Source organism: Poecilia reticulata, linkage group LG1 (genome assembly GCF_000633615.1).
Source record: "Poecilia reticulata strain Guanapo linkage group LG1, Guppy_female_1.0+MT, whole genome shotgun sequence".
Classification (NCBI taxonomy): Eukaryota; Metazoa; Chordata; class Actinopteri; order Cyprinodontiformes; family Poeciliidae; genus Poecilia; species Poecilia reticulata.
In genome coordinates this window covers 32,065,408-32,083,033 of record NC_024331.1, presented here as the reverse complement: position 1 = coordinate 32,083,033, position 17,626 = coordinate 32,065,408, and the positions used below count along the sequence as shown (strand labels likewise).

At 42.3% G+C, this 17,626-nt stretch overlaps 1 protein-coding gene across 1 annotated transcript; it reads left to right on the top strand.

Annotated features, from left to right (window-relative positions):
- On the top strand, window positions 1–13,715 carry dtd1 (D-aminoacyl-tRNA deacylase 1). Its single transcript, XM_008422373.2, has 7 exons — window positions 1–238; window positions 643–2,006; window positions 3,232–3,322; window positions 3,425–3,660; window positions 5,252–5,349; window positions 9,989–10,153; window positions 12,926–13,715. The coding sequence occupies exons 2-6, from the start codon at window positions 1,964–1,966 to the stop codon at window positions 10,142–10,144; spliced, it is 624 nt and encodes a 207-aa protein (XP_008420595.1). The 5' UTR covers window positions 1–238; window positions 643–1,963; the 3' UTR covers window positions 10,145–10,153; window positions 12,926–13,715.
- The last annotated feature ends 3,911 nt before the right edge of the window (window positions 13,716–17,626 follow it).

Here is a 17,626-nt window from a genome sequence, read left to right as displayed (position 1 = left end):
TCCAAACCGACCACGAAAATAGAGAAAGAAGTGTCATGGCGGCTTCCTGAACGTTTAACCTGAAGATTCACAGACAGTTCAACGTTTAAAAGCCTCCAGTTTTTTAGTCTCGAAATGCCTATCAAAGACCCGATTAAGTGGAATTACAGAGTGTCCGCAGTTTACGCGCTGGGGATCTGGACAATATTAGGATCCTACGCTTTTTTAAAATATACAGGTCGTTTGGACGATCCAGTAGGTGAGTAAACTGCGAGGAAAATCACCAAGGAGACAAAATCCCGATTAGACGAGATGCTACTTATCTGTGACGATTTTTCATTTTAGTAAAGTCAAACTAATTTGTCTTATTTGATAACTTTTATTAACTGTTCCCTTTAGCGTTCTGATCGATAATTAGCTTTAAAAGGCGGCACTCAGAACTTCAGTGAAAATTCATCTGATTTTAAGATATTGTCGGTTTACAGTGATTCTATGATAGCTGTCTGTTCAAATATTGATCATTAACACCAATGAATACTAAACGAGTAATTCGTCTGTAGTTATCTGTTTATTTGTTGCATTTAAAGAAGGAGTAACCACTGCCAGTGACTTCCAAGAGATGGTTTTCTACTGTCTCATTAACTATTTCTCCCCACAACTCAGCGAACCAAAAGTTCGAAGAGCCAGAAAATCCCAACAAGCATGTCTACGAAACGGCTCACTCCAAAACCATCATCGTTTATAAGGAAGATTTCGTCCCGTACAGCAGGAGGATCTACAATTTCATCAAGTCGTTGAGTGGAGGATCAGGAGCTGGAGATGGCGACAAGTAGCTGCTGGACGTGTTTTAAAAAACAGACTTGCTGCTATGTTTGCGTATTTGAAGAGGATGTCTTTCGTTATTTTGCCAAAAAATTTAGGACTAATCATCTCTGCAAATCAATGATCAAGTTGTCACGGAGTATTTTATTAAAGCTCTAGATATTTAGGAATTTTTGCAAATCAGTTGTTTCATCTAATTTGTTTTACAACAAAAAGTGTTTTGCAGCCAGTTTAATTCATTTTGGCTCCAATTCCCAGCAGATTATGACCCACATTTGGAAAAAGCATGAAAAGGGGAAATGGCCAGCATTCTATATTTCTTATATGTTTATTGTTTGGGGGGAAAAAAACTAATATCTTCTTGTGAATTAAAAATAAGGATACTTGAATTTATTCCATCAAGTGTTTTTGAAATGTAATAAATGACTGCATTTCTTGAAAAAGAACAAATAAATAACTTATAATTGGTATGAATTTCCCATTAATTTCGGGCTCTTGGTTGTTTATCTGAATTGTTTTGGGGTTTTTTTTTACCTCATGTGGAATATTTATATACTTTGACCAGTTGCTTCCTTGCTGAATTGGTAGGCGTCATGAACACCTATTTGTTTCACAAGTTTCATCAACTTATCTCAAAGCAGATTAAATTAAATTGATTACAATGTTAGTGAACAATACAGGAATCACTAAGACATAGACAAGCTGAAGGCAGCATTTGACTACAATTAGAAGAAATATACAAGCCAAACCTATAAAACTGCACCAACGTTTAGACGGTGGCAGTATGATGCTGTGGTGATGGAACATGGCTTGAAATAAATGGGATGAGAAATGAAACTACCTCCAAAATCTTCAAATCAACAGCTGCAGTGAATGCTTATTCTCAGCATTCACTGATTTTAAATAATTTATTCAAGTCTTAAAAGCACGATGATAGTGATAAAGATGTTGATGGTGACAACAAATATGACAATGAAGATGATCGAGACAAGAAAAAATGGAAATACGTCGTATATAAAAAAATGTTTAAAGATCCCTTAATTGCTTCTGCAGGCGTTATTGTTGTGTTTCCAGCTTCCACCGCTAGATGTCGACAAACTACCGCTGACGGCAGGAGTTGACCGGAAGCTTTGACAGCGTGCTGTCCAGCAGAAGCACAACAATGAGAGCGATTATCCAGAGGGTGACCAAAGCGAGTGTGACAGGTGAGCTTTGAATGAGCCGAGCTGACGGAGTTGGAATCTGTAACTGAAATACTCGAAGACAATCAGCAGACAGCCGGTAGTAGCTGTCATGACCAGCTAGCCGAGTTAGCCCCGTTAGCATTAGCATCCCAGTTGAAATGAATGGTGCGGCGTCAGACCGCTGCTAACTGGAGGAAACTAAAATAGTTGACTTTTAGCTGAAGGGAAACAAGTTGGTGCAACTGAGAAATTATGAATATGACAGAGGCAATTAATCCTGTTGGATGTAGGCGGCCTTGTTGTTTTAGAGTAACAATTACAAGAATTCAGTTTCACTTTATTCACTCAAACTCCTGTTTACCACTGCTGAGATGAACATGGACTCAATTCAGCCAATAAAATGTTTATTTCAGGGCTGTTGAAGAGTCACGGAGGTTAAGACGGCTAGAAAAAAATAAAAGGGCACAATAAGAAAACTCAAAGTTGTAGTATTTAAAAATATATGTCAGAAATTAATTCTAAATGCACTGAAATAATAATTATTAAATGATATTACAATTAATATGGCGTTTTCATAATAATATTGATAATAGTTACTGTTTTTATTTTAAGAACTGATGTTTTAATTTTTATTTTTAGTACAATTAATAGAATTTGCAAGAAGAACATAACAGCCTCTAAGGGCTGCCTCTATTCTTTTATTCTGATAATAATCTATAGAATACTTTATTAGTTTATTTATTTATGAAATTAGGGCATTGCTTATTAATATGTCATCAGTAAGCATCAATGTAAATATACAGGAGAACAGGAAGCATTTGACAAAGAACAGAATAATACAAACGTCACAAAGAATTTAGATGTTTTTTTTTCTTTCTTTCTTTTTTACAGTAAAGTGAAAATTATTTATTGGATACCAGTAACTAAATTGTAAATTTGCAGTTATTCTTCACCCTGGAAGAATAACTAAGTATAGACAGCAAATGGAGGGATGAATCCCTTCAAATGAAATGATAAAATATTTGTTTACAATCTCTGTGATCTTTTTCTAACAATGATAAATTCTTAATGCTGTCCATCACTCGCACTGCTGCTGAAAATAAACCCAAAAATCTCCTGGCAGGCGAACGTTCAGCAGAACTTTGTCATGCAGGTGAACCAGAGCTCTGAACTGTGCGAGCACAAAGAGTTCTTGGATTCCTGGGTGTGGTAGAAAAGCTGTGTGTCTGTTTTCATTGTCCTGCAGTGGGAGAGGAGCAGGTCAGCTCCATTGGACGGGGGATCTGCGTCCTGCTCGGGATTTCTGCAGACGACACGCAGAAAGATGCTGAGTACATGTAAGTCTAAGTCAATCCTACAAACATGTCCATAGATACAGATGAAATAAACTTTGAGTCAATCTGCTCCTTCACCTCCTCATGAGCACTGTGTGTCTTCAGGGTCAGAAAGATCCTGAACCTGCGGCTGTTTGAGGACGAGAGCGGCCGGGCGTGGGCTAAGAGTGTCATGGACAGGGAGTTGGAGGTGTTGTGTGTGAGCCAGTTCACCCTGCAGTGCATCCTGAAGGGCAACAAGCCAGACTTCCACGCCGCCATGCCGGCAGAGCTCGCCCAGCCCTTCTACATCAGCATCCTGGAGAGCATGAGGAGCGCCTACAGGCCGGAGCTCATCAAAGGTGGGCGGGATCTCGACGGGCGACGAGGCTTTAAGTCGTCACTTCTGAGTGAACTGAGAGGAAAAGCTGCAGAATTGATCTGAATCTGCTGAATCTTTAACACACGATCATCGTTCAATTAAACGATTAGCTCTGTGATGGTGCAGTAACCTGCTGTCCACCGAAGTCTAAAAGCCTGGACTCAGTTGGTACTGAGGACGCCAACGTCTTACAGCAGCTGTCAGAACTGCCAGGAAGATTCGCTCTCTGAGGCCATTGCTGATGTGTTGAGACTAATAATGCACCGATCCACTTTGTTCACTTCTGATTTAAATATCTGAGATTCAGCATTGGCCGTATTTAGTAAATACGGCCAATGACTTGACTTGAAACGTTTTTTGTTATTTTTAAACACAGACATAAATGTGAATTTCAAATTTATGTGATAGCTGCGCATGAGTGCAGCACATTTTAACGCACGGATAGCTTCACAAGCTGGTTGAACATGCAAAAACAACACAACTTTAATTTGTTCCATCAGTTCAATTAGGAGTAAAATAACCAAAGTAAAATAAATAAGAAATAAATTTAAAAAACGGCGCCACTTCGTCAGATATGTAAAAATAAACAACAAACCTTTCAAATGGTTCAGAAAGTGCACTGAGGAATTCTAAAAATAATGCAAAATAAATAATAAAGCCTGACATCACGCAGAGCACAAAGCATAGAACTAGGCTGAATAGATTGTAAACAGGACACATTGTCACTCACACCCAATCTAGAATTTTTTTTCTAATATCGGGTCCAATACAGATATTGATAACAGATCGGTTCATCTCTAGTTGAGGTAGAACTTTATTCTTCAGCGCTGCAGACTGACCAAACCTCAGCTTCTGCTGAGGATGATCTGTCAATCAATGTATTGATCAGAAGAACATTTCTGTACTGCCTGAGGTTTTATGGGAATGATGTTGGGAAAAGATCTGATTCCTACAGCCGTTGATTTGGAACAGGCTGTACTTTATGGAAACCTTCAGGTATGAAATCACTGAACTGAAATGGACATTTGAGAACATTCATGCCATAATGTGACAACATGGCGGTCGTCAAAGTCGGGTTTATTGTCGCCGATCGGAGCCGCGTCTCCTCCAGCGTCTCGTTTCCTCACAGTTAAAATCAAAGTGTGATTTTTTCCTCCGTTGCTGGGTTTGGAGCGGCGTTGGCGTCCCCCTGCCGCCAACGGCGTGTCATCGTGGCGGTCAGGCGGCTGGAAGCGGCTGCAGCGGCGGTGGCAGTGAACTGGGTCAGCCCACTGGGGAGCAGGTGAGGAGGACACCTCGTCCCAGCAAAGGGAGGCGTGAGCCTTCCTAATTAGCCCCCCTCCCCGCCGCCTCCGGAGAGGGAAACATGATGATGCATCAGTTTTCTCCCACAGCTTCATTGTGCAGATGGTGTCATCAATCTAAAGAAACCAGCGAGAAGAAAGGAGAGCAGTTCGAGTGAAACTTGCTGTCCTTGTCCGCCTCTTTTCATCTTTCCTCTGTTAGCTGCAGCCGAACTCGGCTAGCACATGAAAAACACGTGATTTATCGTCCTCCATTTTGTTTTCCAGACGGGAAGTTTGGGGCGTACATGCAGGTCAACATCCAGAACGACGGTCCGGTTACCGTGGAGCTGACGTCACCGGCTGCTCCCACAGACCCCAAACAGGTACGCAGTCATCTTCATCACCCAGTCATCTTCATCACCCAGTCATCTTCATCACCCAGTCATCTTCATCAGTGGAGCTCAGATTAAGAGCAGTGACGCTCATAAGGCAGATTTTATTTTTTATTTCTTCAGATTTTGTATAAAAGCTGCTAAACTTTCTAGTTAAAGCAGATCAATCAATCAATCAATCAATCAATCAATCAATCAATCAATCAATCAATCTGCCAGGACAGGCTCTGCCTGTCCTGGCAGACGGGCTCTGCCAGCACAGGCAGAGCCCGTCCTGGCTCTGCCTGTGCTCCCATAGATGGCGCTCTGCCCTGTTCCGGGTCGACCAGTGTTGGGCAGAGGACCCACATATTGTCACGTAAGAGCAGCACAACTTCAACATATTTCTACTCAAGTTAAACTAAAAGTAGCCAAAAAAATTTTACTAAATTAAAAGTAAAAAAAAGTGTTTGGTAAAAAGTTTACTCAGGTTCTGAGTAACTGGTCAAAATCATCTAATGTTTAAAAATGATATAATCAGTTTGACCAAAATATAAAGTTACATGAAAAGTTTGGTATTTCAAAGATCAAAATGAAAATAAATCAATAACATCATAAAATGACAAAACCAGATAAATGTGAGGAAAGATGTTCATGACTTTGTTTCCATTTTATCCTGAACTTTATTCAGATTAGAGCCTGAGGAGTTTGTTGCTTTTATCCCATTTCATGTTGTCTGGAAGTTTCTATTTAAATAAAAAAGTATTTGAGATTCAACTCAAGACATCTACAATCAAAGATGCATAAGATTTGTACTTATTGTGACATTTTATTTCACATGTGCTTTAATTTTTAAGCTTTTTTTCATTTAAAAATATTTAGCATAATTTCTGAAGAGGAGACAAAACTTCGACTTTTGACATTTTTTCAAGAAATATTACAACTTTGCCAAAGTTTTGAATTTTACTGCCACCTTGAATATGAGCTGGACCCTTTCAAGGTGGCGTGTGCTGCAGCCGTGGCGGTGGGGCGGTGTGTTTATGCTGCAGCCATGGCGGTGAGGCGGNGGCGGTGTGTGTTGCAGCCGTGGCGGTGGGGCGGTGTGTTTATGCTGCAGCCATGGCGGTGTGTGCTGCAGCCGTGGCGATGAGGCGTTGTGTTTATGCTGCAGCCGTGGCAGTCAGGCGGTGTGTGCTGCAGCCATGGCGGTGTGTTTATGCTGCAGCCATGGCAGTGAGGCAGCGTGTGCTGCAGCCATGACGGTGAGGCAGTGTGTTTATGCTGCAGCCATGGCAGTGAGGCAGTGTGCTTATGCTGCAGCCGTGGCGGTGTGTGCTGCAGCCGTGGCGGTGAGGCAGCGTGTGCTGCAGCCGTGGCAGTGAGGCGGTGTGTTTATGCTGCAGACAGTGAAGTGGGACGGGCTGCAGATGATTGACGGGTGGCGGTGTGTGCTGCAGCCGTGGCGGTGAGGCAGCGTGTGCTGCAGCCGTGGCGGTGAGGCGGTGTGTTTATGCTGCAGACAGTGAAGTGGGACGGGCTGCAGATGATTGACGGCGCTGAGCCACACATGCTGTCTGCAGGGCGTTTTCTCCAGGACTCCTCCTCTTGGAGCTCGTCGCTTTTTAAAACATGAACGCTTCATGAAACAAGGATTCATCAGGATTTTCCTCCTCTGAGGCCACAGGAGCATCAGAAACAGTTAATATCTGTTCAGACATTCGTGCTGGGAGGCAGCGCCGCTTTACTGCAGTTCTTCTGACACTAGATTTATGTGTCACTTGATTTGTTTTTTACATCTTAGGACTGAGAATAAATGGCTGATTATTGGAGACTTAATGTATTTGTTGCACACAGGATGTATTTCAGGGGTATGTCAAAGGTCTAAGATGTGGCGTTGGCAAGAAATGATGGATTTAAGCAATTTAAGAGTGTTTGTGCTTAAAAAAAGCTTCATATTCAGGTGCAAACTCTTCAAGAGTTATTGGAATCTTTAGAAACTCTTTTAGTTGCATCACATTTGGATCTCCAATATTTTTGTATTTCATTTAATTAAAAATATTTATCCCAAATGGAAGTTAAATGTTGTAACTTGTGTTGTCCAAGTGTGTGGATGGTGACGCTTTGAGCAGGACGGCTCTCCAATAGCAGTCAGTATTGCAACAAATCTGAAGAGGCCTCTGACTGAAGAACTGTTGCTGAATGAAAGTCTCTTTACTTTTATAACATGCAAACTGTTCGTTATCCAGGCGGCAGAGACAATATTCCAGAGTAAAATGTCCTGTTAGCAAGTGCTGCTAATCCATCTCATTTGCTTTTGTCACTCCTCTTTAAATCTCTAATTATTATAACTTGGACATTTTTTGCCATCTAAAAATTTGACTCATTTTGTTCATGGACTTTGTAGCTGAATTCAATTCAGCTCAAATGTATTTAATCGAGGTCAGCACATTAAATCATGTAACATGAGAAACGGAAACCATTGTTTAGTAAGGTGTTTTAGCCACAGGCTAATTTCCTTTAATGACAGACAGTGAAATTTAAACACACACACACACACACACACACACACACACACACACACACAGAACCCTGCGCTGAATTTCTTCCTCTATAAAGAAGAAAAACATGAAAATGTAGAGAAAACTAATTCTCCACAACAAAGTAGGTTAGTATTTATTTGTACTATAACCTGATGTAATACATGTTAAGTATTATAATAGTTTTACTGTCTGAGACAGTAAAACTGCAGCAGGTTCCTGCTGCCGTGTCCAGAATGAAGGCCTCCAGCTTCTCCTGCCAACGGAAACAGAAAGATTCAGAGGTTTGTCCTCCTGCCGCTGAGCTTCGCTCCGGCTTCGTCGGCTCGCCGGACCTCGGCCGTTTCCCCGAAAGGACGGATGTTCAGGCAATCGGCTGAATTTTAATCTTGTCTGTTTGGGATGTTTAGCAGCGGAGGCAGCGGGGCCAAACATGGGGATAAACGGGGCCGGCCATCAGGCTGAGCTTGGCTCAGTTTAGTGTGGGGGGGGGTTGCAGCGACAGCCAGCAGACACTGCTCCTTTCTTTCCATAAATCGGGGATTGAGTCCCGGGCGGGGTCAGGCTGACAGTAAACAATGGAGGCGGTGAAACCCACCCTGCTGGACGCTGCAGCGGCGGATCATCTCTCTGGGATTATGTAACGTTTGATCGCGTTAGTGGAGGCTTTTATCTGCTCGGGATCCAGACTTTAGGGTCTGTAACTTTTCAGAACAAACAACTAAAATGTTCACCTCCATGATCTAATCAGACGTTACATCATCAGAACCGCTTCCATGCAAGTTTTCATGCTGTTTAAATAATGTAATTTGTTACGCAACGCTTTGGATTTTGTGAGATGACATTAAGTCCCAGAGAGCCATGAAAGTTTTAGCAGCCGTGAGCGCGCATGTCGGCCGACGACTTCATCAGCTCCCTGCTTCCTGAGGACAGGCTTTAAATGGTGGGGCGCGAGCGGCCGTGTTCGGACCAGTGCAGAACCACGTTCTGTTTAATTACACTGATTCTGCTGAGTCAGCAGGAAGCTCAGATCAGTGACGGGATTTATTTCATTTCTCTTGTAAACAAACGGCAGTTAGAGAGAAATGAGAGATTCCAGAAGGCTGGCCAGCCGTCTGCAGGCTTCCCCATCAGCAGTATCGCTGAATGAAAGGTTAGAAATAACTTGAATTTATCCTAAATACGTCCCAGTTATTTTAATCCAAGGGGAGGCAAGCTTGTATAAAAATGTGTATAGCACATTCTTTGACAATTTAAAGTGCTTTACAGAGAAATGTAAAGAGATTTAGAACAGGCATTAAAAGCACAAACATAAATTAAACAAAACATTGAACACACAAAAAAAATCACGTTTTATTTTGATCTTAGAGTAATTTTTACTGTCATAATTTTCAGATTTTATTCAGTTTGTCCCGTTTTTCTCAGTCCAACCAAATAAAACCTGTTTAGACCTTTTGGAGAAATTTTTTTTATAACTTTTGATAAAAATACACAGGAATGAGTTTGTCATGTTGGCACTTGTGGCGTTTATTATAAACCGTAATGAGACAACAAAGGTCTCCAGGTCAACCTACTGACCAATCGGTGATCTCACAACATTTTTGAAGCCGGGTCCGATTTATTGGTCCACCTGCTGTTTATGTAAAATTAGATTAATGAAGTGCAAACTGGGCCACAGCCTCCGGTAGAACAAACCAGTAAACAGCAGCTGAACCGGAAACTTCCCGGCTGGAGATGATATGATGGCTGCTGTTTGGATCAAACCTGAAGCAGAATGTGATTTTATTGTAATCTGGGTCTTTTTGTCCAGTAACCAGCTGTTCGTTCTGAACTACATGCATCAGTTTTTTTATCTTTTAGCAAAGCGCCTCCAGAGCAGAAAGTGTTTTTTTCTGTTGGGTTGGGAATCGTCTCCATGTTGGACGGCGCGTCGGAAACCTGGCACCAACTCTTCCCTGATGTTTTCTTCCCTTTCAGAGAAAACAGTTTCAATAATTCAGAAGGAAAAAAAGAGCCACTTTCAAACTATTCTAAGGTTTATTCTGCACAGGTAAACTACGTTCACGGAAAAATGTGAAACTATGAAGCGGCTTTTTCTGTTTGCGTTTCTTCAGCTGTCCAAGTTGGAGAAGCAGCAGCTCAGGAAGGAGAAGACGCGCTCCAAAGGCTCGTCCGAGTCGGGACGGGAGAAGAGCTCGCTGCGGTCCAGGCCGGACCCCAGCGCCAGCAGCGGGGCGGACGGCGACGTGTCTTCAGACCGGGAGCCGTGATGCTGCAGGGTGAGCCGGCGGGGTCACGGGGTCACAGATTCTTCATCAGTCCCTCCATCCTCTTCCTCTCCAGGTTCCATGTTCAGATCCTGATAGCCGTAGTGAACGTCTATCATAAAACTCTGGAAAACTCTGGATTAATTAAAAAGTGTAGGAACCCAGTTTTCACGACTATCAGCAAACTGCACTCCAGCCGTCACAAGCCGCTGGTTTCCACATTTCCTCTTCCTGTTTGGCTCTGCTGTTTTACTGCTGTTGACATTTCAGTGAGACCTAGCAACAGGCAGCGACACGGAGCTGTTTGTTTGTTTGTGGTTCACACTGAACGCCGAGCCAAGGTGACGTTCCGCTCCATCCAGTTCGCAAACAGGATTTGTTTTCCGCGGAGAGCCGGGGTGGTCGGGATGGAAGCAGTTGCTCTGCTCTTTAATCTGCACCAACATGTTGGGTAAATATCAGCTCCGACATGTGGAGGCTTCGGCTCCTGATGGCAGGAGGAAGTTGCCCGATAGGCGGATCATTTGGGTTCTGATCTGAGAGTTTGCTGTGGAAGAAGGGAACATGGCTGGAAGAGAAAGGAGAAGGGGGAAGCTGGTCTTCCTGAGGTTTGCTTTGCATGACTTAAACATGAGCAATGTGTTTTTTTCCTCTGAATGAGTTCGCTTTTATCTTCTCCCCACTGGCTTCCTGTTTTGGAACATCCAATCCTCTTCTTGCTTTAGTCAGAACCAAACACATTTACTGCTGTAGCTGTTAAAATGACAGATTGCTGAGCTGCAGTTTGATTGAATTCAAAAGTAAAGTTAAAACAAAGCTTCTTCTGGCCTCGTCCTCCTGTCTTCATCCCTGACTTCTCCTTTTCCTTCTCATCGTAAATCACAATCAGGGACAAAAACCTGATTATGAGTCATTAGATTTACACATCAGGAAACTCGATGTTGTAGATAAAACTTTTATGGACATTTGTTAAACAATTGATGGAAACTTAATGTTGCACATAGCAGCTTTTCAGGTATAAACTTCTGGATCCATCCAAACTAGAGATGTGCCGATCAGGTTTTTTCCTGCCGATACCGATACCGATCACCCATGAGGGCCGATCACCGATACCGATCACATAATTATTTTTTTTTTTTAATCATAAACACTACCGGTTACATTATGTGGAAAAAGGAACCATGAATTCACCTTAATTTAGACAAAAACTTGTTTTTAATAACTTTTTCCAAGAAGAAAACTAAACTAAACAGGCATTGTGCAAATTGTCCTGCTATCGGTAAAACTATCTTTAACAGACTGATAACATATGGAGGCTCTGAAGAGGCTAAATTATGCAAAGAGCCAAAATAAAACCTCTCAACATTGCCAACAAAAATTCAAGTATAAAACTTAACATTCAAAGTCAAATACAGGATCCATTACAATAAACAATCCAGAGTTACTGAATGAAAACTTCCTGATAGCATGGCGGCTAGCTGATTACTGCTAGTTCTGAGTGGCTGTTTCTGACTGAGCGGAGTAATTATGCAGAGCAGGGAGGAGATCGATTATTTTTTAGAGATTATCTGTCTCATGTTAGGACAGCGAAAGTTTTAATACGTATGTAAAATGTATTTTTTAGGTTAGATGCTGCAGCTTTAAGCAGAGGTTCGGTGTGAGAGTCACTACCAGGTGGAGCAGAAGCGGCGCTCCGTCTGAAATATTACTACCTGTAGCGTAGCAGCGGTTCAACAGCGAGAGCAGAACCAGCGTCTTACATCGCAGCTCCAAGACTTAAATCATTTTGCGGGTTATTTGTTTAGCTTTCTGACCGTCATGCTAATCCGGGTGTTTGTAGCTGTGCTGCTTTACCTGCTATTTATCCTCCATGTCTTTTTTACTGCAGTGAGCCTCGATGTAGCCAAACTCCGTCAGGTATAGCATTGTTTTCATGTCTTATTAGCTTCGTCGTGTTGATGCATTTTGACCCGCTTCAATTTTCCGCCGCAACACGCAAACTTCCCCATTCACTCAGTGCGTTATAGTTATAGTTCCACATCGCTTAGGATTTGTTGCTGCGCGTTTGCGCAGAGTGAAGGAAAGAGGAGACCAGTTGCACAGGCAGGCTGCGAGATGAGATGCAGGTGATCGGCAACAAGAGCCAATGATTGCCGATCACCGATCATACACTTTTTCACGGAAATCGGCCGATTATGATTGGTGACCGATTGATCGGCACACCTCTAATCCAAACACTCAGCGATCAAACCTGAGAAAATCTGTTTACCAGAAACTCATCACATTTTCCGTGTTTCATTTTGAAGCTGCAAAGAGCTGGACAAACTATATACAGCAATGCAGATTATGTAAAAGGACAAAAAGCTCTAAACTGTAAGTCAGTCCTATTATAATCCTCTAAAAGTGCTTAAGAAAACTGCTGAATGTGTTAGTTTCTTGTTTCTGCTGTTTCATATTTGATAAAGGAAAACATCATAAATATGCAGTCTGATGATGATGTCCTGGTGTTCAGAGAGCTCGTTCAGTAAACCATTTAAAAACATTGGATTTGTTAAGCATTAAGGATGCATATCGTCACCTCGCTCGAAGAAGCTTTGATATTAACTAACTCATATTTTGTATAAAATATGTTTCTGTCACCCTGAACTATTTTAAAAGTGGAAAAGCGACGTCTCTGTTTGTGTTGCTGTTGTTAAATGTTGTAAACGCTTCGTTTGCCCCCATGTCCTTAAATCCCAGTGACGCTCCTGTCACTGACCATCGTTTTCTTCTTTTCTGATTCAGATGCAAACCAAACTGTGGACACTCAGGAAGAACGCTTCGACCCGTTTACGGACCGACCGACAGCAGACAGAACCCAGCAGCTCATTGGATCCTTCGTCTCGTTGTTTTTCCATTTGTCCTCCTCCAGCCGTCTCTGTTGGACTCTCTGCTCCGTTCGTGTCGCTGCGCTGCAGATCTTCTCCAGTGCTGCCAGACGGAGCACACCAGCGCCTCCTCTAAGCGCCTGTTTACCGCCGTGAGCAGATTGTTTGTTCTGAGCTTGAACTGGAATGTCTCTGTAACCAACGGAGACGCAAACAGACGCTTTAAATAACAGCCCCATTATCCTGATGTCCCGCTTTCCTTTCTGCATGCTTGGACACATCTTGGTTGAGCTCACAAGCATCCAGCAGGTGCATCACTGTCGTCACTTCTAATTAACTGGAACATGGAGGCGACATCTCAGAAATAAAACCTGATATTCCTCTTGGCAACAGAAAGGCGTTCAGATGATGGTTTAGGATTGTGATTAATGTGAAACAGTGTCAGGAAAGCTGCAGCGAGGCGAACGTTTTGCTGCAACTGTTGTTTCTGTAAAGAAGGCAGAGAGAAAAACTTTAACTTGGTTTGACAAACCAGGAGGAAGGAAAAGATTCAGATGGAAATGATCCCTTCTCTTTGCTGGGGTTTCTTTTTGGCGTTTGGGGAAAATTATGGATGAAATTTATTGTTCCCACCTTGATGCTGCCCTGCTGTGTTCTGACGGGTCTGAATGTACATTTTGTTACTGTATAAATTTCAAAAGCATTCATGTTTGTGTGGTTGTCGTCATTTCTATTGTGCGTTGGCAGTTCTTTGCAACGTTTCCACATTTTTATCATCTAACAACCATAAACTTCTCTGGAATTATTGGGATTTTATGACAAACCAGAGAAAATCAGGCTTTTCCATATTATTTTATATTTTTAAATATTTGGAAATAGTAAACCATAATCAGGCCACTTTGCTCTGATCCTTCTAAATAAAATCTAGTGGAGCTAACTGCTTTAAGAAGTCACCTAATAGGTAAACGTGGTCCAGCTGTGTTTAGTTTAATCCCACTTCAAACCCAGATGTTTTGTTTCTGACCTCAGAGGTTCCTTAGAGAACAACCAGCATCAAGACGACCAACGAACCCGGCAGACGGGTCAGACCGACGGACCCCCACTGAGACACGGACGTCCACCTCTGACAGGTCTAACCTTATTGTCTCCAACGGGAAATAAATTTGAAATATCATATTACTGACAAAACGGCACAAGTTTGATCATTCAGTCTCAACTGACTGCAATGCAAAGTGATGCAAAGGAAATGCAGAATGTGCCAAATGTTTTATTTCAGATTAATTGTGAGAATATTTGATTTGATTACTAAAGTAGTCACTAGCTGCAGCCCTAATCGAAACACAACAGTTTACCCTGTTATAAAAGTCACAGGCTGAACCAGAGTCCTTCCTACTGCCACTTTATTACCCAGCATGCTTTTGGAGACAGATAATCGTACCACGCAATAATACAAAACTTTAAAACAAATTCAATAAAACTTTTTTAAGTCATAAACTCAGATGAAACGTTAAAAACTCAGTTTCCAGCCTGTTTTGGGGCTGCACAGTGGCGCAGTTGGTAGAGCTGTTGCCTTGCAGCAAGAAGGCTCTGGGTTCAATTCCCGACCCCGGTCTTTCTGCATGGAGTTTGCATGTTCTCCCTGTGCATGGTGCGTTTTCTCCGGGTACTCCGGTTTCCTCCCACAGTCCAAAAACATGACTGTCAGGTTAATTGGTCTCTCTAAATTCTCCCTAGGTTGTGTGTCTCTGTGTTGCCCTGCGACAGACTGGCGACCTTTCCAGGGTGACCCCGCCTCTCGCCCAGAACGTTAGCTGGAGAGGCACCAACAATCCTCCTGACCCCACTGAGGGACAAGGGTGTGAAGAAAATGGATGGATGGCCTGTTTTGGACCTTTTTGTTGAACCAAAATGTGACATAAAGGAGAAAATGTTATGAAGAATAATCTCCAAATATTTATAATTATCTTCCAGTTCAGTGGAACCTGGTTTATGCTGCTGATGACTTCCTGAAGTCGGTGATCATTTCCCTAGTTTGATGTTCAAAAATGACTCATCAACCCAAAACTAACAATGACTTTAAAGGGCCAGTGTTACGTGTTATAAAGTCACATACGGCCGTTTATAACATAACCAAGTGACTATGTCAACATCAGTTGTTATAAAAATGCTATATTTTACCTCCTGTTTTAATCCGTCTGAATTGGGCTTTTGTCTCTTTAGAAACTATTGGGTCAAAGAATATTCACATGTTGGAATGGCCTAGTCAAAGTCCAAACATAAATCTGATTAATCGTCTGTGGAAATACTTGAAAACGGACATCGACAGATGCTCAACCTCCAACCTGACTGAGAATCAGTTCAAAAATTAAAATTTCAAAATACTTTATAGATTCCAAAGGGAAATAAAAGAAAATCTTGAGCCATTTTATCAAAAAGCTTCTAATACAGAAGTTAAAGTGGTGTGAATACTTCTGCAGCTGCCTCATGTGATGCAAGTGCAGGAAAGCTTGTCCTTATTTCCGCTCAGCAGCAGCTGGCTGCTCTGTCCTGGCCTAACATTCGCTTTGCTCTTTTTTACCTCAGGAAGCTATTCCTGGCCAGGCGTGCCGTATCCCTCACCCTCTTCCCGATTCTCTCCTGTGGAGCCAAGCTGAGGTTTCTCCATGCTGAGGTGAGGAGCGGCCCGAACCCGGAGAAGACGGTGACCCAGATACGTCTGCCTGCGCGCAGGCTGCAGCTTCTCCTCCGCAGTGAAGCCGGTGCCAGGCGGAGAGGAGAGGAGGGTTATCGATGCGGCAAACATCCCAGAAGGATGCGATCAATCAGAGCGGCTGTGGACACAAGTTTGTCTTCTGCTTGGAAGTTTGGGACTTTTTTATGAAACGGGAAAAGTGGCTGAAATTCCTGGGATTTTCTTACATCTCAGGCTGCTCTGTTTATCTTGCATCTCCTGCATGTCTGTGTGAGAGGCCTGTGCCAAGCCCACTGGCTATGGAAAAACAATTTAACTGGATTTAATTTGTTTCCCCCTCCTCCTCCTTCTCCTTAGTGTTTTTTTCTCTCACGCGTGTGTGTGTGTGTGTGTGTGTGTGTGTGTGTGTGTGTCTGTGTGTGTGTGTGTCTGTGTGTGTGTGTGTCTGGGAGTTTGGGAATTCATGCCCTGTCAGAACAAACTGCAGTGAGGGTTGGTTTCACGGCGGCTTCGTGGGCCGGGCCTGTCGTTGGGTCAGGTTCTGGGATTTCTGCCTTTAAAGGGTTAATAAAACACAATGACACCAGCTGCTAGCAGCTCCACCACTTTTTCCATTCTGCCATTTAAATGAAACCTCCAGGAGGATTTATTACAGATGCATTTTACCTCAACCAGTCAGAATAAGCCAGGATTCACAAAGTGCTGTACATAAAAAAACATTAAACACAAGTTCAGCAAATTATTACTTAAAAGAAATTATAAAAAGTTGAGTTTTAACTTTACTAATTCACTGACTGTCAAACTAGAGGGGAGGTCGTTCCAGAGTCCTGGTTCTTTGACCTTTAGATAGAAAATAATAAAAATATCCTCTATAGTCCCACAGTGGACAAATGCAGGTGTAACAGCAGCATCAAGGTTTGTATGTTCACACATTAAAAAGTGTTAAATATAAACAACATAGCATAAAATATACTATGCACTTATCAGAAATATCATACTCAGGTCCAAGGGATTTGCCACTTGCAAAGGATGACTTTAAAATATATATATAATGTGTATTTGGCCGTTAAAAAACAACTTACAAAATATGAAAAATTAAAACAGAGCGGAAATGGATGTGCAACACCAGCAGAAACGTTATTAAAATGTCGGGTTTTGGTTGAATAGACATTTTTTTCTCAAGGTGTTTTTTGTTGTATTCCATTTTTTAAATCAGGAATAATAAGAGCTCTGAAACAGAACCCAGAGGGACACCAACATGAAACGGCTTTAGGAAGAGCTCTAACTGGAAGCAGCTACGCATAGCGAACCATCAGAAAGATGTGAAGAAAACCGCAGAAAGGCGGCTCCTGATGCACCGCCACAAATCCGGGTGAATGGCAGAAACGGGCCATCTGTCCATGAAACCCATGAAAAGCTGAAACTTTCACCAACAAAGATGTTCAGAGGATTTCCAGATGAGATGAGACACTCCCTCACCGTTGGCTTTGATCACAAGATAAGCTGCTGATCTCTTCTTTATTTTCCTGATAGTCAGCTATATCTCTATTTACTGAAGTTTTGTAACAATAAGTTGTTGAGGTGATTCTTTCTGGAAAGTTCTCTTATTTCTCCCCCCAGCAGCAGCAAACCTCTGGTTATTGAACTGCAGGATAAAGTTTTCTTCGTCACAGTTCCTCACAACTGGGTCAGTTTATCTGTATTCCTCCAGCAACTGTCATAACCACAGGGGAAAACCTGCACAAAGGCTCTACAGCCACATGCAAGTAAACTTCACACAACTGTAAATGTCAAACATGTATCCTGATCAAACCGGCAACAGAAAATCTGTTGGTTTATGTTTAATTTATAATACCTCTGGATTTAGAGCTCAGAGCGGTTTGCTTACGGTTACAATGTGTTAATGTTAGCAAATGGCTTCTTTAA